This window comes from Microtus pennsylvanicus, chromosome 12, assembly GCF_037038515.1.
Source record: "Microtus pennsylvanicus isolate mMicPen1 chromosome 12, mMicPen1.hap1, whole genome shotgun sequence".
NCBI lineage: Eukaryota > Metazoa > Chordata > Mammalia > Rodentia > Cricetidae > Microtus > Microtus pennsylvanicus.
Window position 1 is genome coordinate 21,748,866 of NC_134590.1, and position 23,724 is coordinate 21,772,589.

Below are 23,724 nucleotides of genomic sequence, written 5' to 3' on the forward strand. Positions count from 1 at the left end.
AAAGTATGCAAAAGTTTACCATTTTAAAAAGTATAGTTATTTCAGGTATTGTAAGCCTCAAGCTTCCAGAAGTTTTCTTGGGCTCCTTTATACATGGCAGGTGTTTAAGCTTGCTGGGGATACATTCTTTTTCCTACAGAACTTGCTATTTATTAATCAAATGAGCATTTGCCCCTGGAACTCCCTATTTTTTTTTTTTTACCATAAAAGACTAAGTTTGTCTTTTGAAAAAAGTGCATCATATGATGCATAATTTTAATGACAGCATATGGTGAATAAAGCCATACAAATTCTAATGGGATTTTGATAGAAACTGTGCACAGCTTCTCTGTTGAAAATGCAAAGACCCAGAGGCAGCAGAATGTTTCTGCACAGAGTCGATTAAATTAAATAATCAAAGCATGACAAGTATGTCAGTGCAGGTCCACAGTTGGAGCATCTCAGGAAACCAAGTCAAAAGGATCCTTTAAGTCCAGCACTTTGCATCTAACTCAGGTGAGATCTCATCTCCGATTTTTAAAAAGATAATATTTTGTAATGTGTACCAAATATATGATGTGAGTTTTTTGCATATATAATTATCATTAATTATGTGAAGCATACAATAGATTGTACCTATTTCCTGATCAGAGAAAAACTGCAAACCCTTGGTATAACTTGATAAGGACATTTAACCAGCCATCCCAAAACTGAACACATGGATCCAAATGGGATTGACAGTTGAGTAGTTACCACAGTTAATTAATCCACACATTAATAACTAGGAATGCAAAAAGGAAAGCTAAGTGGACCCCATTGACACTCAGTTGGATGACATATGGAAATCATGAATGGGCAAAGTCAGAAGCCTATGTGCAGAAACCTGTGCACAGATAAAAGCAAAGAGATAGCTATAGGAAATACACAGAAAGACTGTACAAATAGACAAAAAAACTTTCATTTTTATTTTTATTCTTCAAAATAACTTGTGATTTTACTTGGAAATGAATTATTTTAAATCTTTTGTGCTTTTGTAATGGAAAAATGGGTGATGGGTGAAGTTGTCAGTTTTTATTTTGAAGGTAAACACTGAGAGTTCCACACTCCTCACCAATTAAAATTTTAGATTCGTCAGTCATACTGTAAGTTAATTTTGGCTGGCAAAAATACAACAATAGCCTATATATATTAAATTACTTTCAATTGTATTGAGCTTTTGCTATGATTATAGTCTGCTCCAACTATAGTAATTGAGAAAACAAACCAGAAAATACAAATGATTGGAATTACATCTTTCTTGTAATTACCTATTTTGATGAAGGGACAAATGAAAAGCAATCAGTAAGTAGATGTGTACTGTTTAATTTAATTACATTCCAAGGAAGCCTGAGAATTAGCATCCTTAATTTTCTCTATTATCAGGCTAACTACATTATTTCATGTTATTACTGTTTTCATAGTATACCAGTAATACAACAATGCGCTAGATAAATAAGTGTTCTTTGCGAACACTAAAGGGGCTAATTATGAGGACTCTGGGGTTTCTTTGAAATTGAAGACTAATATGACGTATTTTTTAAAATGAGAAAATAATATTTAAATTACATGCAATAATAGGAGTCAGCCAGGCAAGGTATAAGGAAAAGAAGGTGAGCAGTGATAAGCCATGATGAAAAAGAACACATGCCCAAAGTAGACTGGTGGGCTCATGAAAAAGAAGGGAAGTTGAGTAGGTGGGCAAGACCACCAAGGCTTAGCTGGTATGGACTGGGAGTTTAGACTCAAGTTATAAATAATGGGATCCTTTGAAGGATTTTTATCCCAACAGTTACATTACATGACTGAACTAACAATTTCAAGATTTTTCTCTCTAGCTGGCATCAGAAGAAGTCACAAACAATGAGATAAAAGAAGAAACAAGTTAATAGAACCATCACTGAGAGTCCTCAAATGGTGACAGTGATTGAACGGTGGCAGTGAAAAAGAACGAGGAGAAAACACGTATTCAACAAATACAAGAGTCTGTGCGTACATGTGTGAAAATGAACATATGTGAAAAATTGTTTATGTTACAAACCAAATTATAATAACTTAGTGGTTTCTGTTGCAATTTCTAGAAAAAGTGATAAAAAGTGTAGTGATTAGCAAAAAAGGCCAATATGAAAAATAAAATAGGATGCAAAATAATGATATTTCTCAATGGAAGGACTAAAGGAGGAACAGGAAAAACATACAAACTCCAATAAGAAGAAACTCATATAGTGGGCTCACCATAATAGTAATCATATTAAATGTAAGTGGAATAAATATTCTAACTAAAAGATTTGGATTTACTAGACTAAATAAGATAAAAGATCTAAGTCTATGCATAAACACATAAGAAATAAACATTTATAAGAAAGAACTGGTACATTAGAGAGGGTTTAGAAGCAAAGCAATTATGGTTAAAACTCTTGACTATTGGAAACTGCTTCTAAGACTTTACTCATTTACAGAGGAATAGATTAAAATTATCCGTATGGTGTGATTGCTATGGTAGTGATGAAACAAGTAAAATGACATCAGGGACAATTGAAAATGATCAATAAACAATGTTTTAACATTAAAAACTCTGATGTATTTTGAAGTTTTGATATAATGAAGTGCATGCATGCCTGAGGCTTGGGGGGGTGGACTGTTGATTTTGTCATAAAACATATCTTCCAGTTTCCAAGACTACTTTAGATTTGCAGCAGTCACACAAAATATTGTATGTGTAGTGTTTGAAAGAGAATGCTCTCCACACTTCTATTTTTAATCCTGTCAATTCTTTACAACTGCTTCTTACCTAATACATTGAAATTTAAATTTCCTCCAGATTTTACAAAGTGCTCAAAATTTTTTTCTTGTAAGGAATTTATCTTTCTCCCACAAACTCTCTTGATCTGCAAAAGATCATAACTCTGTGTAGAGGAGCGTGAGCAGAAATCCCTCAATTTAGTTGTCTACTTTGTCTCCATCAGCATATGACATTGCACCAATGTTACTTCCTCCATTCTGTCACAGTGGGCAAAGCTTAGCCTTCCTGGATTCTTTAGCATAGCAGAATGTTCCTTCTGAACCGAAAAGCAGTGAACTGTTCCCCCATTGCTGTAGAGCTGATTGCCAGAAATTCCTCAGGTCCTAACTGTGACAATGGCTTCCCTGTTTCTTTTCTATTGCTGGCTTTTCTGTCAGCAAAGCCATAGCCACAGTTCTATTTTAAAGTCATACGACACATCATTTTAACAACTAATCCTCCCTTACAGAGTTTTTTTTTTTAAAAGCGTCATCAAAGGTTTTAAATTTCTATGCACAATAGATGGTAAGGTATGCTTCATTCATTATACAATTGTAAGGAGGGAATCATGACTCAGGGCAGTTAAGTACTCTTCAAATGCTCTAACCTTGTAAGTAGTTCAGACAGAATCGAAATCAAAGTACTCTTACTAAATACTACATTTTACTATATGTTATAAAACTTAATGTGATCAATTTCATTAAATATAATTATTAGTTTTGGTGTGTTTGAATGTTCTTCTAAACAGTACCTGCTATCAAAACCATATAGAAAAATATTTTTTCCAATACATTACAGTCAGTACGAAGAACAAGTAACAAATTTAAAGAAATGTGAGATGCACAAAAAGTTTATTAAAAAATTACTTAGAGATAGGACAATGATTGCAAAGTTTCTTTAAGTTTACCCAGGTAGATGTTGAAATAAAGACCAAACATTTTACCGTTGTTGTGTTTTATCTGCTGAACAGTACTTTAAAAATTTCCTAAATAACGTTTACAACCTAGAATAAAAGGTATGTAAACATAACTCATAATGCCTTGAGTAAAGGAGGTTGTGATCAGAAAAATGTGTTTCATGGACTCGTTAACTTATCAAAACTCACTTTCATCAGGAACAGCATGGATGCACAATATATTTAGAAAAACAACTTAACTGTTCATAGTTCAGCGACATAATCATGACTATAACAAAAAAGTAAAAGTAAATATATGAGGCAGTACTTTAGTGTGGAAAATTTCTACTTAATTTAAAATGTTCTTACTTGCCTAACTCCTTGGATATTCCTTTAAATTAATATAGGATAGTTATTCATTCACCAAAAATTAACTGCTTTATGTCAATACACTTTGTCACTACCATCTTAGTATACTGTGGTGTTCTGAAACACCTGTCATGGTTAATCATGGGCACCAATATAGAAAGCTAGAAAGGGGTGACATCACTGTTGTCAGACAGAGCTCAAGTGGGATCCAGAAGCACATGGAAATGTCTTGAAGGTGTGTTCATTTCATTAGCATTACTGAGCCAACTTGAAATAGATCGTAAGAAATCACATGAAAACACAATTTAGCATGGGTGTGTCTATGTGCATATGTGCTCGTGTATGTGTAAGACTTTTCAATGTTAATATCTTTTTTCAAGTTTCAAGATCATTAAATAAATTAAAATACAATTTTGCTTATAACAAGGAATTCAGAGACTTTAGAAAATATAATTTAGCTTTTATATGTATTTTTATTATAAGTTAACAAGAAATATTATTTTATATTTCTGCATACTTATACTTGCCTGAGGATAAAAATACAAAATTAGTAATAAAGGGCAGATTTTGAAAGCAAAAAAATAATTGAGTGGAAAATGTTCTGAATCGATTTGCTCCCAGGAGAACGTTTCAAAGGAAGGAAAGTTAGAATTTATATTTACATTTCAAAATAAAGGCTCAGAATCACTGAGAGGGAAAGTCCAAACCTGATATGCTCTGACACCCAAACGTTATTATCAAAAAGCTTCATTTTTTGATCTTTAGATTTAGATGACTTCAGGTTTTTATTGTTAGATTAAGAATTCTTAACCACAGAGCTCTACATGAACTCTATATAAATATTCTCAAATCTAAAACACTTAATATTCTATAATGTTATAAAACAAAACAAGGCAAAAACATACAAACAAACAAACAAACAAAAAAACCCCGGGCATTGGTTACACACAACTTTAATCCCAGCACTCGGGAGACAGAGGGAAGCAGATCACTGTGAGTTCAAAACCAGCATGGTCTACAAGAGCTAGTTCAAGGACAGGCTCCAAAGCTACAGAGAAACTGTTTTGAAAAGAAAAAAAATTATAATATTTTGATCTTGAGCTTTTTTGGATAAAACATTCTCAATCTATGCTTGTGAATAGTAGAAAAAGTGTACCTCCCTCCTCAGAGGATAACAGGACAGCTAAAAATAACTGCTAAGGGAATACTCATACTCAGTATTTCAGGGTTGTTTTTCAGTAGTGTAAAATTCCCTTTTTGGTACCTGCAAGTACTACCAGTTCTCATTCATTAACAAATGAAATTGCAGGTACCTTCATTGCAGAAGCCATGGCTGCAGGTACCATCACTGCAGGACACATCACTGCAACCACCACTTACAAAAACATTACTGCAGATATAACCACTCAAGATATAATCACTGCATGTACCATCATTGCAGGTACCATCGCTGCAGGTATAATCACTGCAGGAACCATCACTGCAGATATAATCCATGCATGTACCATCATTGCAGGTACCATCGCTGCAGGTATAATCACTGCAGGAACCATCACTGCATTTACCATCACTGTAGGAACCACCACTTCCAGAAACCATCACTGCAGGAACCATCACTACAGGAACCATCATTGCAGGAACCACCACTGCAGATATACTCATTGCACATACCATCATTGCAGGCACCATTGCTGTAGGTATAATCACTGCAGGAACCACTGCTACAGATATAATCACTGCATGTACCATCAAGGCAGATACAATCACTGCATGTAATATCATTGCAGGTGCCACTGCTCTAGGTACTATCTCTGCAGGAACTATCACTGAAGGTACCATCACCGCTGGTCTTTGCACACACTATTGCTCTCAGGGATCGAGTACAGAGTGAGCGATTTAATACAGTTACTGCACTACAAAGTGGTTTCTATTCGCATTTAGAAATGTTGCACTTCTTTAAAGGACATAGTGAATGTAGCTTTAAAGGACATACTGAATGTAGCTTTAAAAGCATATTTATTGCTGGGCAGTGGTGGAGCACACCTTTAATCCCAGCACTTGGAAGGCAGAGGCAGGTGGATGTCTGTGAGTTTGAGGCCAGACTAGTTCCAGGACAGGCTCCAAAGCCACAGAGAAACCCTGTCTCGAAAAAACAAATAACACCGACAAACTAAAAGGCATATTTATAAATTCCAGTTTACAAGGAAAGGTAAGTTTGGAGAAAGGGTCTCATTACATTGATTGTAGGCTAATCAAGTTACCTCAACTGTCAAAAAACAAGCTTACTCAACAAAATCAATACATTGAACTTTGCTATATTTTTTTTACAATATAAACTAGAAAGAACTTTCCAGTACAGTCTATAAAAATAAAACTAAGAATCACTTACTTGATATTATCAAGACAGCCTGATTCCGGTTTCAGTATGGCAGTATGGTGGAACATTTTGTATAAAGCAATCCCAAGGAAGATCACATTCAGCTGAAATGCAAAAGGCAATGCTATGTAGATAACCGTAGTATATAAAAAAGGCAAGTCCATTCCCTGTAACACATGAGTTGTTCTAGGAAATTAGTTCTCAGTAGACTCTTAAAGGAACTGAGTCACAGGTGACTGTCTAATGCTTTAGCAAAGGCAAGAAGCCAGCTTTGCAAATCACAATACCACTGAATTTTTTAAAAAGTCACTCTACCACATACACACAAAATGCAAAATCAGTGGCAGTTTTGAAAGATGCTGTTGAAATTCTGGAACAACTCAAAGCCTAGTGCATGCTTAAGAAAACCAAACTCCCAAATCCAGGAATTATCTAGGAGAGCGAATATATTGACATCCTATGAACTATGAACATATTTTGAGAATGATTAATTATAGACAAATTTTATTTTAGTTATTAGAGACACACCTTTTAAATTTTTAAAAAGAATTTATTCTTTATGTCTTTCCCATCATGCGTCCCGATCCCACCCACCTACCAAGTCCTTTCATCCATCCTCTGCCCCTGCAACCCTCTCCCCCCAAATAAAAAATTTTAAGATAAAATGGGAAAGAAAAAAAAGGAAAGAAGAGAAATTTTCTTTATGGAAGATGCAGTGTGACACGGGGAGTCATTCAGTAAACCCCTTTATCCATTCATCTTTACATGCAGGTGTTCATGATAAAGAATCATTGGTTTGGTTGTAGGCCTCTGGTCTTTGCTATGCCATAGACACAGAGCCCTCGCTAAGATGCTTCCTGGACACCCCGTTGCTGCCCCGTGTCCTGAACATCTTGTAGCCCTGGACCACAGGACCGTGCTCCCTCCACCCCAACACCTATTGGCGAGACCAACATTCAACCTTGGTTCTGTGCCTGGGTAGTTGCTGGGTTGGTCAGTCCGCCAGGTTAGAGATGTGATTTTAAAGATGCAAAATTACTAACATATACATACTTTTTTCTTTTATTTATTTTGTTGAAACAGCCTCAGTGTATTGTCCCAGCTGGCCTATACCTTACTCCAGAGACCAGGATTGGCCTTGCACATCTGGTCATCCTTCAACCTCTGACTATCCATTCTAGGATTACAGATACACACTGCTACACCTGACTATGAATACAAATACCAACCTCAGTCATTTTGAATGTGTAAGTCAAATGGATTTAAAAATGCTGGTCAAATTCTGATGCTTCAATAGACTAAGCTGTAAGCAGGGTCTCTCGTGATATTGTTACGCCACAAAAGCCGGAAAAATGCCTCTAGCTTAAAAGAACATACTCTGGTAAAAATTAGCTACAGCTTATGTGAATGCTATAATTCAGTGGTTCTCAACCATTGTCATGCTACAATTCCTTAGTACAGTTTCTCATGTTGTTGTAAACCACAACCGTAAAATTGTTTTCAGTGTTACTTCATAACTGTAATGTTGCTACTGCTATGAATCATAATGTAATTAGTTTGAGACAGACATTTGCCAAAGGAATAGTAACCCTCAGATTGAGAACCACTGTTGAAAAAAAAAAAGGCCACATGCTGAATTGCACTTGAACCGGTGATTAGCTTCTACACTCTACCATTGGGAACCTGCTGCAAACCATGAAAGTTCACTTAAATGCTCCATTGACATTCTCATCATAATACAGCATCATGGTCCTCTATCAATGATTTCTGAGTCTCAAAAGTAAGAATCAAATGAAAGAAGAAAACTTTAAATGAAACAAATACACAAACAAATATTGCCAAGTGGCTAAAAACTTAACCTAAACAGAATGCAACTAAAGGCAGTTCTATATTGACATAAGGATGTCCAGGGCCATCATCCTACTCTCTTTGATTCTTTCCTTTCTTTCTTTTACTTCCAGAAATGCTATTTTGTTACAGACTTACTTTTAGTCTCACATATTAATAGTCAATATCATTGATTTTGGACAATAGGTGTTTCCCAGTGTGTGTGTGTGTGTTCACACATATGCATACACACATATGTATATTATGTAGTAAGCATGCCATATTGTTCGTTTTCAAATCTGAAGTATTTTTAATTTCAAAATATATCTAGCCCAAAGGACTTCAGGAAAAAAAACTTTGTCCTATATTTTATTCACAGCAAAGAGGCTACCACTTCTTTCCAAAAAATGAGCAGTAGCTTTGTATATTTTTATTACATTTCTTTTTCTGTGTGTAAGTGGACATGGGAGGTGTATGTGGTGGTGTGTATATACAGTCAGTGGACAAGTTGCAGAGTGGTTTATGTGTAGGTACCAGGGATATAACCCAGTTCCTCAAGCACTTCAACCTGCAATACCATCTTGTGGGCCCTAGGCTTGTAATGGTAATGATACCAACAAGTTCATTTAAATTGGGACAAATGATGTAGAAAATAAAGGGGTTATTCAGATATAAATGTAAAAGGAGGCATGATTCCAGAACACTCAGCTAGCTAATTTAGTTGTGCCTTTTTCATGTAAAATCTTTCTTTAACGTCTTGAGGATTTACATAAATAAATGAATCAATCAATAAATAAGTAACTGGAAGGAATGGTCACGTGTTTGCCTACTTTTCTATTTCCCGTTTATTTTCAAATCCAATTATCCCAAAGAAAAGGAAGGGAAATATGCTGCCGTCAAAGTTAAAGTAATCATTGTTCAATTGTCTAGACAGCTGTATGGACTATGTGGCACTAAATTCTCAAGTAGCCATTTACTCTTGCAAATGCTTTCTTTCCTTTTCTACCGGTTTTGATGAACTATTTTAGAATATAAAAGTAGACTATAATGGGTGTCTAATTGCTTGAGTTATGTAGGGTCATATAAGTACATGCTTTCCCCAAATTAACCTATGTAAATTTAGGACAGTTAGTACACGGATAGTGGAAGCTTTATTTCGTGACCTGGGGAGTGCGTAGTTAATTAGGGGTTCTCACCATAATTATCAAGGTCGCTGGTCCTATAAAACTCCAAATGAAGTAGGTGTCAAGTCGCAGCCAGCATCTGCAGTGAAACACAAGGGAGAGAAGCCATTCAAGGACTGGCTACAGGACATACATCACGAGTGAGCAAGTGACAGAGAAGAATGCAAGTGGCGCAGCATTCCACGGGGAGACAGGAAATATTACATTGCTTGTTCATTTAAATGTTGAATTATGTGTCCAATTTCTGACAACGCTATTGATGGAGTAAGATAATTACCCCTGGAGAAGGCAGGGGGAAAAATGGCATCAGGCCTATTTGCTAAGGCCTTTTGTGTCTGTCATTGAAACCTTAGAGAGAGAAAAGAAAAACCCGTGCATATAGCCATTAAACCCAGTAGCTTTAAGCTATCCTTTTCTCTCCAATTACAGTGCTACATAAGCTGTCTATCAGCTGTCAGGCAAAGTGACATTTTCCTGTCAAGAAGATCTGAGGAAATTCAGTACAAGGAAGAAATAAATTTGGTATCAGAAGATTGAAGTTTAATTAGGTTGGGCAGCCAACCTTTGAGAGCTCTGACGCCTTAAAAAGAGCATTGTTACTGCTCATGCTTCTGGGGTTACAAGTGGTCCTTAGCATCTGAAGAAGTTGATTCATGACCTAAAAAGTAAATTATTAATCACTTAATTTCAGCCGCATTTAGTACTCCCCCACTTCGTAAAGCTCATGAGAAATTATGTTTCCATTCTTCACAGTGACAGGAAGACAAAGTGAAAGCGACTAGTTACGAGGAAGATTAATGTAAATATTGAACAAATTATTTGATGTTAAGAATAATATCTTGAATAATTTGCCATTTTGCAGTATTTGAGGCATAATTAAAAGAGGAGCATTCCCACTGGTAAATACCCAATAGCACTTTGTTATGTGCTTTTAACTTATAGTCAAGGGCTTGGATACGCTGCTGATTATACAAGTGTTAAGTTCAAGAGCGAAGGGATACCAGAACGTTATCATGAAAGATTATATATATATTTTCAATAATCAACTGATAAACAAAATACTGTTTTTCATCTGATAAAATGGTATGAAAGTTTAAACTAGAGCAGAACTATGTTTACCAAAGGGAATCATTTAAAATATATATTGAGGGCTGGTGATAGAATTCAATGACCCATAAGACTCTGAGCTCAGTTCCTAGGACCATAAAGAAAGATAGAAGGGAAGGAGGAAGAAGAGGAGGAAGAAAGAAGTACTAGTTGTTCAGTGAAAAAGCTATGAAATATATTAATATCGTCTCTTTATTAAATATATGTACATACAATATATTATATATATACACTGTGTACATACTTCATTCTTTTCATGGCTGCACACATACATTTGTTTAAGTGATTAGAAAAACCCATTAATTCTTGTTGAGTTATCCCACACAGGAGAGTAGAGTGGATAATCCAAAGGCTTTAGCTATATGTTTTATTTAAAAATTACTGAAAGTAGATAGGTGGTAGTGGTACACACCTTAATCTCAGCACTCAGGAGGCAGAGTCAGGTGGATCTCTATGAGTTTGAGGCCAGCCTGATCTACAGAGTGAGTAACGGGACAACCAGAGATGTTACACAGAGAAACCCTGTCTCAAAAACAAACAAAAAAATACTAATAGTTTTTTTTTCACTTGACTAGTAGATACAGTTATTATGGTTTGTTTGCTGTTTTCTAATTTTTATAACTTTTACATTTTCCTAAGATGGTTGGTAGCCGTGTTTCTAAGCAAAATCCAAATCACCACCACACATCAATCTCTGGGCATATGGCTATCATCTTTTACCTTAAATTAATATAAACTAATTTTAGGAGCAGTGAGGTAGGCAGACAAGCAAGAGACTAAAAATTAGTTCATCATTTCTACCTAGACAAAATGGTTTATTATTTTTCAAATACACATAAGAATTCTGCTTGAAAAATACAATTCATTTAAGAATTTAGGGCTTAAATTACTAGCCATTTCTTTCTTTGAACAGTTAGTTATATCTTTGCTCTTATACTTCAACATTTTGTTATTGTGGAAAGCATTTTAATTATGTAAAGATATGCTACATTTGTTTATGCTGAGGAAAATTATTTTAGCTGTGTAAAGATGTGTAACATTTATCTATGTTGCATTTTTTTAATTATATAAAGATGTGTTGTATTTGTTTCACCTACCTGCCTAAGGCACCTGACTAGTCTAATAAAAAGCTGAATGGCCAATAGCTAGGTGGTTGAGAGAGAGTCTTGGCTGGTAGGTAAAGAGAAAATAAGTAGGAAGAGAATGAGGGAGAAAGAGAGGGACCTACCCAGGGTCATAAGCCAGGCAGCCACAAGTCAGACACACATGGAGACTGCAGGAAAGTAAGGTAAACAGAAAGAGAAAGAAACAGAAGAAAGGAAAAAAGAACATAGGAAAGAAGGAAAGAAGTAAGGGAGGGAGAGAATGAGAGAGAGGGAAGCATGGAGGGAGAGAGGGAGGAGGGAAGGCTGGAAGGCTGGAAGGCAGGAAGGCTGGCAAAAAGCCCCAAGGAAAAACACAGATGAAGAGAAACAGATTAATTAAGTTATAAGAGTTAGCAAGAAAGGAGCAAAAGGTAAGGCTGAGCATTCATAACTAATAATTAGTCTCCATGTCATGATTTAAGAGCTAGTAGGTGGCCCAAAAGAATGCCAGCTACATTTAGTCATAGAAAAAAGAGGGGTGTAGTGTTGCCTATGAACAGATATGAGTCAGAGAGATCTAGCTTCACCTTGGACCTCTGTCTTCATTCTCACCGTAAGCTAGCTTGTCATACCTTAAAGGATTATCTGTATGTGAGTGACTTGAATGAATAGAGAGATTTCCCTAAAGTCTAGGTTCTTTACAAAACTAGATTTTCCTTTATGCTAAAAGCAATAAAGAACAACACAAGTGCATTTATTCATATTAAATCAGATGTATCCCCCCTTTCCATGTCTCTGTCTCCCTTTCTCTCTCTGTCTCTTTCTCTTTCCATTGTTCAAGTTATAGCAACACAATATGACATTAGTAATACATTGAAGAATGATTGATAATAGGATTGACAATTTATAGCTCACAAAATTTTTGAGAGTTCATCTAAGAACTAAACGACATTTTCAGCAAATAATTTTTATCATGTGAAAAATGTGCTTCAAGATCTTCTAGAAAATAGCTTTTTCAGGTAAAAAACAGCCCTAACTTCAATCACGTTATGAGTGATTTTTTGGATTAAGGTTGATTTAAAACTTTAATATCTTCACATATTTTATTTAAATAACATAATGACATTAACCTTATCCTTACCAAGCTTGATTTCTTTAGAAATAACAGCTTAACAAATGCTTTATTTTGAAATATGTGCTTGGCTTAACAATTCTCCTTTAAACGTAGAAGGAAAATGTGATGTTATTTTTAGCCTTTAAGAAAATTCTTCAGTATCTACTTGTTTAAAATTATTCAAATTCTCTTTATAAGTGAACAGTGGAAGAGGCAGTGTGAAATTCGACACGCACTGGGTACATCATCCCTGCATGCTGGCTGGCTGTGCTTTACTATCCTCTGGAATCTGTGTGGCAAGAATGCATTTTCTAATTTGATTGCCATATGGCCATACCTGCTGTTGTTTTTGGCTGCATGCTGGCTTTTGCAAAGCGTTCTGAGTTTCATTTCTTTCTGATTACCCACCTTCAAAATTTACACGGTTCTTGCTCTATTCACCGTGCCAATATTAAAAGAATCATCCTTGACTTTAATGTGAAGAATGGTATTATATAGTCATGTATTATATAGTATGTACCCACCCCACAGTATTCTAAACACTTGCCCCCTATGATCTTGAGATAAAATCCAGAACCACTGACTAAGAGGTGATCAGAGTCAATTAGTGAGATGCATGCTAAAAAGAACAATCTATTACACCAAACACAAAAAGTTCAGCTTATAAGTGGTCAAATGTACTTCTAAAGAAAATGGTTTATCTGAAAACCACTGAGATCTACTAAGTAACTTTTACCTAACAAAACTGGTTGATTTGGTAGGCCGTATTTGTATAGTTTTTTTAAAACTCCTAGGTTTTGTACTGTTAAAGGATATTCAGCCCATTGTTTACAATCTCTGAATTGTGCTTTTAGAAGCACTAAAAGAAAAGACATGACCTACGGGTGAAAAGAAGACTCCCCTGGCCATATTACCTCTTTCTTGTTCAATACTAAATGCAGTCTAGAAGTCAAAGGAAGACTTTTCATGTGCCACGTGCGCCTTGTCTTTTGTTTCATTAATGAAACACAAATGTGCCATTAAAATTTTCTTATTGTATTAGTTTTCAAAAGGTAATAACAGACTGCTATTTACACGATGAAGTCTTATTGCACTGATATAATTTTATTGATTTCAATATTCCAAAGAATCAGTGCTAAGACACAAAAATAAATTGTTATACTCATCTAGTTTTGTTCTCCAAAATATAGGACATAGAATTAAAATTATTAGTAAAGAAGTTGATATCATGATCCCTTAAAAAGCCAATTACTTATTCAATAATAACTACCTTCATGTAAACTCAGAAAAATAAAAAATCTTTACAACACAGAAAAATTAATTTCTTAAAATAACACAAAATAAAATTGACTGCTTAATTTACCATCTTTACATACTAAACTACAGGTAATTGTTTTATTTATTTTCATACCCCGTCCTTTAAGGGGACAGTTCTGTATTTAGGAAAAGCATCAGGGACACCAACCCAAAGGCACAACCATCATATAAAGCATGTCCCATGGTATTTAGAATCAGTCACACCACCAGACTGTAGTTCCTTATCATGATCTGGAACAGAGTGTCAACAAATGGCTTTGAGGTGTTGGATTATATTCTGGTATAATACATTAATCAAACATACATCGAACTAGTATCCAAATTTTCTGAAAAAGTATAGATTACCAAGGCTATTTTCTTCAAATGTAACCAGAAAGAGTTTTCAGGTGTTATTAGACAGCAAAATTAATGCTATTTTCATATCAAGTTGTTCATGAATGAAACATGGTGGCACAATAAAACCTTAGTCTTCAATACATATGCACAGAAAGCATGCTCATAGGTATTAATAAAATAATATTTAAGCTTACACATGTTTTCTCCATATATACACTGTGTGCGTATTACCTTGTAATATAACTGAAAAGTACTTCCTCATTGGCTATACTATTTCACATATCCAACAGACACATAGCTGATGACAAATTCATTGAATGTTTTGTGTCAATTAAAATAAGAATGCTTTTTCATGTGCTGTAATAAATTCTGCAGCACACACATTTTTCTGAAAGGGATTTGGTGATTAGAAATTGGAACAAATTTATAAAGTAAATATAACCATCTGCTATTGCGAAGCTCAATGTTCCTCGAGTCTCATTTTTATGATAATACTATAATGTAATTGGATAATCCTATAATGTACTATTTTTACAACCATCAGTGACTGTTTTTCTATATACTAGTTATTTGATAAACTGAAATAAACTTGGTGATTTTTATTTAACATAGACTACAACTTTATAGTTATTCCAGGCTAGTAATCTGCTGAGACAAATGTAAAGATTAGGAGATGGCTTTCTAGCGATTGTCAGATTGCAATGTGATGTCAATTATTTCTAAGAGCTTGGCTCTTTTTCTGTTTTCCATGGATTTCGGATAGGCTATGAGTGCTCTTGATTTAATCCATGTACTTTAAAGCCCTGAACCAATTTTCTAGCTCACAATTTATCTCTTATACCACCCTCTAGCTTTACCCTTTCTAGTACCCTTCTTCTTCCTGTTACTCATTGTTTTACTTCTTCTTCCAAGACACTCAGGATGCTGTCCACTCTCCCTTTGGTTGTACACTGGAGACCATAAGCTGGGTGGTGGCACACGCCTTTAATCCCAGCACTCGGGAGGCAGAGGCAGGTGGATCTCTGGGAGTTCGAGGCCAGCCTGGTCTACAAGAGCTAGTTCCAGGACAGGCACCAAAGCTACAGAGAAACCCTGTTTCGAAAAACAAAAACAAAAACCCTGGAGACCATACTAAAGGTCCAATGGATCAATTTACGCTATTTAAACTTTTAACTTTTAAACTGTTCATATTTTCAGAACATTTTGATAAATTTTAAATGAACTGATTTGTTTCAGGTCATAAAATCAGAGTATTTAAAACTGAATTTCAGAAGAGTCCTTTTTGAACTATTGTTAACCTCCATTTTAATCATGTTTTTCCAGTATCCCACGAAATTATCGTCACTGATTCTCCAAAAGAATAAAAGCATAAAAGATCAGAAGCAAAAATGAAATATATGCTCATTATTAGCAGTGTAATATAGATTTGTGATCCACAAGCTGAGGGCTATTTTTTGAAAGATTTTTGGCTATTTAAATGAATTTTTAAAACGTCATGCTATTGAATCCTAAGGTTATTATAAGTATATTTTTTGAGTATATGTCAATCAGATTAAAAGATTTTGTTATACAAACATCAGAAGATAATGACTCTTTTATAAGCACTGCAAATTGATGGAAAACTAAACAACATCTTAAGATCAAATTATGCAAGCTTTGTTCATGAGTATGTGTTCTGTACATAATAAATTCAACAGCCTAATAACATTTCATAGAAAAACACATCATAATCCATCAGCCAGATGGAATGTGATAGCTATCTATATCTGTATCAAAATAACATTTATTTAGCCTACAAGACAATTTTATCTGTAAATTCATCATCTACCATCAGTATGAGTCTTTTTCTTAGAAATGTAAGCTGCTGTTATTAAAGGCTTTAGATGTAACAGCTCATTATCACTATAATGAAATGATTAAGCGGAAAAAGAAGAGGGAAAGGATAAATCTATAATTTAGATTACACTACAATGTAATACATTAATTGGAATTATTCTGGATATACTATAAATATTAAATTAGAATAACAGTTAAGAATCATGAAATTTCCAAGACTTAAGCATTTACTTTATAGATATTAGGAAGTATTTCAGAACATAGCTGGCAATATCTTTCATTTCTAGATTATAAGAATTTATACTAGATGAAAATACCCACATTCTAATTGTTTTTGGAAATAAATGTAGCCTGAAACTTAATTAAGAGGTACATGGGGAAAAAAAAAAGGTTTCTCCATTAAATATCTTCTGCCAGTTCTATAAATATTTCCAACCATTTCTGATAACTTCTAAAAATTTTCTTTGCTGCATTATTACACAAGAAAGAAAAAAAAGCTACACAGTTAGCAAGTACTTGGACAGTCAGATCATTTTCTTGAATAAAGTAAAAGCAATCAACAACAATTAGAGAGACAGGAAAGACAAAGACAGAAGATCAAATTATAGAATGCAGAAGGAGTTGAGTCAAAATCCAGTGCCTTGCCAGTCTAAATCAGTGTTAGAGTGGTTGCCTCAAATGCAATGAGTCAAGTTCAGTTTACAATGCCAGACCAAAATAATAAATAAATAAATAAATCCCACTGACTACAATTTTTTAAGAAGATATCTTGATTAGGCCCAAATAGAAACATGATACATTCATTTTAGCTTCTGTGGTAAATATCTAACACAAAATAACAGTTATCTTTTGAAAAAGTTTCCTTAAGAAGAAAAACATTCATAGCCAGATACTGGGTTCAGTGATCTCCCCCAATGTTGAAGTTTAATATATCTTTCCCACAGATCTTTGAGTCAGTCATCTTCGTGAACAATTTCTAAATGTAACATAAACAATAAAATGCTTTCTGCCCGCTAGTGATAGAATTGAACTAGATTTTTCTGTTTTCTTTCCTCCCTCTTTAACTCCTTCTGCCATCTATCTCTTTATTTTGCTTTTGGTTGGGAAAATCTTAATTACATAACTGAGAAATTAAGGATTGTTTAGAGTCGTGCCTGGGAAATAAATTAGCCACTATTACCAGAGAGTAATAATATCAGTAAATGAGACCTACCAGTCATGGGGCAGGAAATCAAAGGAATGATGGCCAAAGCGTTAACAAAATCACTAGGGACCATGTACTATCGATTCTAAGAAGACAGATTTACACTATCCAGAAAATGACATTTGTTTCAAACTAAATGACTGAAACACAAAGCAAACAGTTTGACTCAGTTCAGTAAGAGGAACATTTGCAAATAACTTGGGAGAAAAGATAAACACCAAAAGAGAACCGGGAACATTCAATAAACAAGAGGGAACTGTTTAAGAACAACATTGGAAAGAGTGTAAGGTCACTCACAATGATATCACTCAGCTTTATGTTTCAGGGGGAGAATGCATTAATCAAAACGCACAATACTGTGATCCAGGGGAAGGGGCAGAAAATGGGTTTTTTAATAGTTGGTGGAAATATTCTAAAATTAGTGATGATGAGTCCACAGTATTGGGAACATATTAAGACACTTGAAGAATATATTTCAAAGGAGTAGTTGTATGGCCTGTGAATTATATCAATAAAGACATTATTTGAGAAGAAAAAAAGAGGGCCTATGATGAATTCAATGCCTCTCTTTCTAAAATCTTTACAAGCAACGTTGCTTATCATTTTGCTAATCATAGTCTGATCCCATGGTTCTTTTTGGGACTGACAGAATGAATTCAGATTTGACGGCAATTTACAACATCAAGCCTGAAAAGAATGGTTACATAGAAAGAGACAGCATAGCCTGTCACTGTGTTAAAAAAAGAACACACCAGAAATGAAATAGTCTCCTCCTAAGTGTATTGTTGATGTCCGGGCACCACATGCCCTATTTTAACTATGCTCTCAATACTTCTGGTGTCTTCTTTGTGTCATTCCCTCTTTATGAATATCCATTTCTGGGAAGCAAGCTGCTTTACTGCCAGCATGCTCAGGTTTCTGATAGAAATTTCATCATGAAATCTGGCTTATTAACTTCTGTACAAATGGATGCTATCTCACCTTACCCAGCCTTCACTGCTGCCTCAGAATCTTTTTTATTAATGTCTAATTGGCTCTTTAACACATTTTCCATAATGCTCATCTCAAAGCTATTCAAAACTCTTGTTCACTTAACATGACCTCACCACTTCACTCCACAGAAAGTCTGCATCTTATACCTGTGGAAGTGTTCCATGCTTAGACATGTACATTACTCCTTACTTCCTTTCCCTTTATCATCAGAAAAGTAAATCCAACTACATTTGAAATAAACTGGAGAATATATCCAATGTCTGCTTATATCTATCTCTATAATGATAGAGAAGTCAGAATGAATATGCTTGATTTTTCTCATCTACACAATTTAACCATGGGAGTGGTGAATTCTAAAGTTACTTTTACCATACTCAGTTAAGGTCTGATGCTATGGTTTGTTTTGTATCTTTTTCTTTATTACCTGGGAATCTTTTCTCTCATTCAGTCTTTGTGCACTAAATACAAATGAGAAATAACCATTTTTTATCATTAATTTTGTTTCAACTCAATTTCCTTTCAGTCTATACATTCTTAAGGCTTCATCTTTTACAAAATTCTCCAACATTTTTGTTCTCTGAGGTTTCTGTCCTGTCTGGTTCCCACAATCGTTAAATCCCAAAGAAATCACACATAGGTCTATATTAGTTATAAACTGATTGGCCCATTAGCTCAGGCTTCTTATTAACTCTTATAACTTATATTAGCCCATTATTCTTGTCTATGTGAGCCACGTGGTTTGGTACCTTTCTTGGCAAGGCAGTCATATCTTGCTTGCTCTGTGGCTGGGTCATGACTGCAGAATCAAACTTCCCTCTTCCCAGAATTCTCGTTGCCCAGAATTCTTCCTGCCTGATCAGTGCGCCATACTTCTTGCCTGGCTACTAGCCAATCAGCATTTATTTAAAATATAATTGACATGGTACAGACCATTGTCCCACAGCACATTTGTTTTTCTTTTTGCATTCTAGGCAAGCATTCTCCCATAGATCCTGAGCCTCTGAGCTCATGTGACACAATTTTTAAAATTTCTCCTTTACTGTCATTATACAAATCAGTATTTTCAGTGGGATTACTTCAAGAAATAGATAATATCTGAAGCCTCTGCTAACTGACATTTTTCAAACCTTCTGATTTGGCTTGTGCTTCTAGCACTGTCTTAAGTTAGCTGCTGCAAAGATCAAGTGCTATGGAATATTCCTTTGCCTTGTGTGAATATATGTCTCTTTGATTGTTTAATAAAGAACTTGACTAACCAATAGCTGAACAGAGTAAGGTGAGGCAGGAAAGCCAGACTAAGTAAGAGAAGGAAGGAAGGAAGAAGGGCAGAGTCTAGTGTCAACAACCAGATGAAGAGGGAACAGGGGATGAATGTGCCATGCTAATAAAGGTATAGACACATGGCAGAGCATAAATAAGGATTATGGGTTAACCTAAAATGTAAGAGCTAGTTAGTAATAAGCCTGAGCTATTCGCTAAATATTTATAATTAATATAAGCCTCTTTGTGTTTATTTGAGAGCAGTTTCTGGACAGAAAAACTCCGCCAACAATCAAGTGACTTCTCTGTGGTACTTATCTTACAAGCATTATCTTTGACATAAATCATCACTGACTCTGAAAAGCTGACATGGAACTTTTTCTTACTTTCCTTGATCCTCAGTCCTAATGTTCTGTTTCTAGGGTCCTGCTTACTCTTTTTCTCTGATTTTATTCTTCCTCTTTTGTTTACACCTAAAATAAAAGTACTGGTCTTCTACCAGGAGTTCTTTGCACTTTTACTTGTGAAACTTTTATTTGTTGTTTGGGATTTCAGTTGTCATGAAACTCTTTTGAAACAAATGACTTTTTTTTCTTTTCTTTTTTTGATTTTTTTTTTTAAAAAAAGATTTGCCTATTTTATGTGGTGTTTTGCCTACATTTATGAGGGTGCCAGATTCCCTGAACTGAAGTTATAGACAGTTGTGAGATAGCGTGTGTGTGCTGAGAATTGAATTAGGATCTTCTAGAAAAGCTGCAAGTGCTCTTAACTGTTGAGGCATCTCTCCAACTCCAATACTTCCTTTTCTTTGTCTTCCTTCCTTTCTTTTTCTTTCTCTGTCTCTTTTCCCTCCCTTCTTCTCTCTTTCCTTCCTTCCTTCCTTCCTTCCTTCCTTCCTTCCTTCCTTCCTTCCTTCCTTCCCTCCTTTCTTTCTTTCTTTCTTTCTTTCTTTCTTTCTTTCTTTCTTTCTTTCTTTCTTTCTTCTGTTGTTGTCTTCCTTGTTATTGTCGTTTGCGGTATTTTTCAAGAGGTTCTGTTTAGCCCCAGCTGTAATGACACTGCCTTTGCAGACCAGACTGGTCTCCAACTCAGAAATGTGCCTGCCTCTGCCTCCCAGTTCTGTAGGTCATCACACCCTACCTAAATGTCTTCCTTAAGTGCTCTCTTCTCTATAAACATGCTTTAACAATTTAAAGATGTATTAAAAACAAGCTGTGTGACTATACTCCAATAATGAGGTAGAAAAGAAAAAAAAGGAAGAGACACGAACTCTCCCTCTGCTTCAGTTTTTCTGCCAGTATAAAAATCCATCCAGGACTAGCATTGTCATTTCATGAAGAGGAACCAATAGAGTCAGGAGCAACTCTGTGGTCTGAAAACAGTTTTCATGCGGTGTGGCACACGTCTGAATGCTCGGAAAAACGATTAAGAAATTAATATTCTTACACTTACTGGAGGTTATGATCTAGAAATATGCAGCTCTAAAATGGCTTCAGAGTTTCAAGAATTTTTTTTTAACCTCACAGCCAAATATCCAACCATACACTGAATTATACTCTAAGTTGCTTCTTCTGTTCCCTTAGTGAATTCTGTGGGGGGAAATCCACACCAAGAGATTCCAAAACTTTCACCTTGAGTAGGTCCGAAAAGAGGGAGAGAAGAAAGGCAGTAAACAGCCATTACTCACACTTTGTCTGTCCCATAGCTCCTGTAGTCGACTGCCGCGGACACGGCCACAATGAGTGCAGGCATCCCATAGCCCACCAGATAAAAGTACTTCCGACGGGAATGTTCGCTCTCGAAAACCTCCACCAGCATGATATACAGCTGCACCCCTTCCAGAAACATCCAGGTGAAGGCCGCCAAGAAGAAGAAGTGTAAAAGGGCCGCAAACACCGCACAGGCAATCTAGGGAAAGGAACACGGGCTTCAGTCACAGAACCAACACGTAGCCCTATTGCCCTACACAAAACTAACGTAAGTGACGATCAATCCAGCAATTATAAAATAGGTCTTCAACATAATAATGTGGGTAAGACTTTTAACGGACAAACACTAAAGTAAATAAAACACAATTGACTTGAAAGCTGCCTTTTATCTTAATTACAGCTTATGGCTGACACCACATTAAAATATGGAAAATCATAACATTTATGGGAAAAATTTATTAAGAGCCCAGGGATCATTACTACTGAGATTAGTCTAAAATTTAAAATCTTTATAGTTAAAATTGAATAATTTTCAATCTTTAAATCTGAATGTGATTGTGTATACTCGAAACTCCAGGGCTCTGTAAGCTGGGAACAAATTGAAATGAAAGTAGTCTGAGCTAGAGAGTGAGACTGTCCCAAAATTTACAAGGAAAGGATAGAAGGAAAGAAGAAAGGAAGAACAATGAAGACACACATAAAAGAATATTTTAAAATTAATTTTGTTAAAGATTCTTCTGAGTTTAGACTAATATGTCCATTTTTGCTTTATTATTTTTCATTTGCAGAGATGGCAATCAAACTGAAGGCGTTAGACAAGGGCTCTGCCACTGAGCTACACTCTCCTCAATGTCTTCAATTATAAATGAAAGAGAAATGTTAAAACCAAGGAAAGCAAGTATTTTTAAAATCTAATTACATCAAGTAATCTCATTAATTAATAGTAATCTTCGAAAGAGATTGTTATTTATTAAGAATTGCTGACTGTTTATTTCCTGCTTTAGGAATGTCACCCCCGCACTGAGGCAAAATTGATCCAGCTAAGATGTAGTGCTCAGGACCGCAGAGATGCAGGCATGATTAAGAGCTCCTGCTCCTCTTGAAGAAGCTACACCTTTGGTTCTCAGCACACACATGGGGCTCACAAACATTTGTAACTCTCGTTCCAGAGGGCCCAATGCCTTCTTCCAGTCTCCATGGGTACCCGACATCCATGTGAAGTACATAAGCAGAGGCAAAGACTCGGGCACATAAAACAAATGAACAAAAAAAAATGCATCCTTCCAAAAACTCAATGTTGAAGAAATGTTTTCTCTCTCAGACTCTTTTTTGTTACTGCACTAGATAATAGTCTAGACAATCTGATTTAAATTAAGAGCAGCTATTCATATATTTCTCCCTGAAGTACTAGAAACTTTAGTGGGTCATCTATATGCTTCCCAGTAATAATTTTCATGACGTTGTGCTTGTTCTTATGACAGAAAGTCCGTACTTAAATCTGTGTCTCCTACCAACAAAGGTCAAGAACCACAAAAACAAACAAACAAACAAAACATAACATTTTAATGGTTTCACTGATTGGTGAGCATGATCTCTGAAGACACAATGAAAGTCTGCTTGCATACTTTAGGAGGACGAAGGAGGAATGAAGAAGTTAAATGTCAGAAAGATTAGAGGGAAATCAGGTTCCAAAGATGATGAAAAATTAAAAAAACAGGACACCTAACTCTAAAACAAGAAGAACATTTTTTCTGAGTAGCATTCTCCCTGAATTTTTTGTATCTGTCTCCATTTTTTATGTTGTTCACTGTTTAATGCAATATGCATTGCCTGGTGAAGTTTATCATAACATATTAACATTGGAGAATTAAAATTCAAGTATGATTTCTACATGAAGGAATTTTTTTAAAAAAAGTATTTGCATTGGGGGTTAACTAAAGAATAGAATATTTTACTCAAAAATAACACAATTGTTCATTTGAGAATTTTAAGGATAGATAGAATCTCAACTATAATTTTTTGGCAGTCATAAAACATTAGTTTGAGGAGGAAAATGTGTACTTTGATTGCTTATTCATATATTTGCATTTATGAGAAAAGACATCACATTAAGTATATGCTAACCAATTAAAAATATATTCACTATAATTGTATACTTTGCAATCATTAATCATGAATACCTAATCATAGTTTTGAATGCGACTGCATTTTATTATATAGTACATCATGCATATGAACACCTACTGGAGAGAAGCATTAAGGGAGTGAATTATTTATTATACCCAAGTCTTCTGAAAACTACAAAAGTTAAGTT

The 23,724-nt window shown here is 35.2% G+C and overlaps 1 protein-coding gene across 27 annotated transcripts in view; it reads right to left on the minus strand.

Annotated features, from left to right (window-relative positions):
* Window positions 1-23,724, minus strand: part of Adgrl3 (adhesion G protein-coupled receptor L3) — a 734,954-nt gene that overhangs the window by 73,135 nt on the left and 638,095 nt on the right. For all 27 annotated transcript variants that reach the window (XM_075942857.1, XM_075942861.1, XM_075942854.1 and 24 more), the window contains 3 exons: window positions 21,389-21,609; window positions 9,462-9,528; window positions 6,451-6,542 (listed from right to left, as the gene is read on the minus strand). In XM_075942857.1, the coding sequence (XP_075798972.1) occupies window positions 6,451-6,542; window positions 9,462-9,528; window positions 21,389-21,609 (380 nt within the window). The remainder of the gene's footprint in view (window positions 1-6,450; window positions 6,543-9,461; window positions 9,529-21,388; window positions 21,610-23,724) is intronic.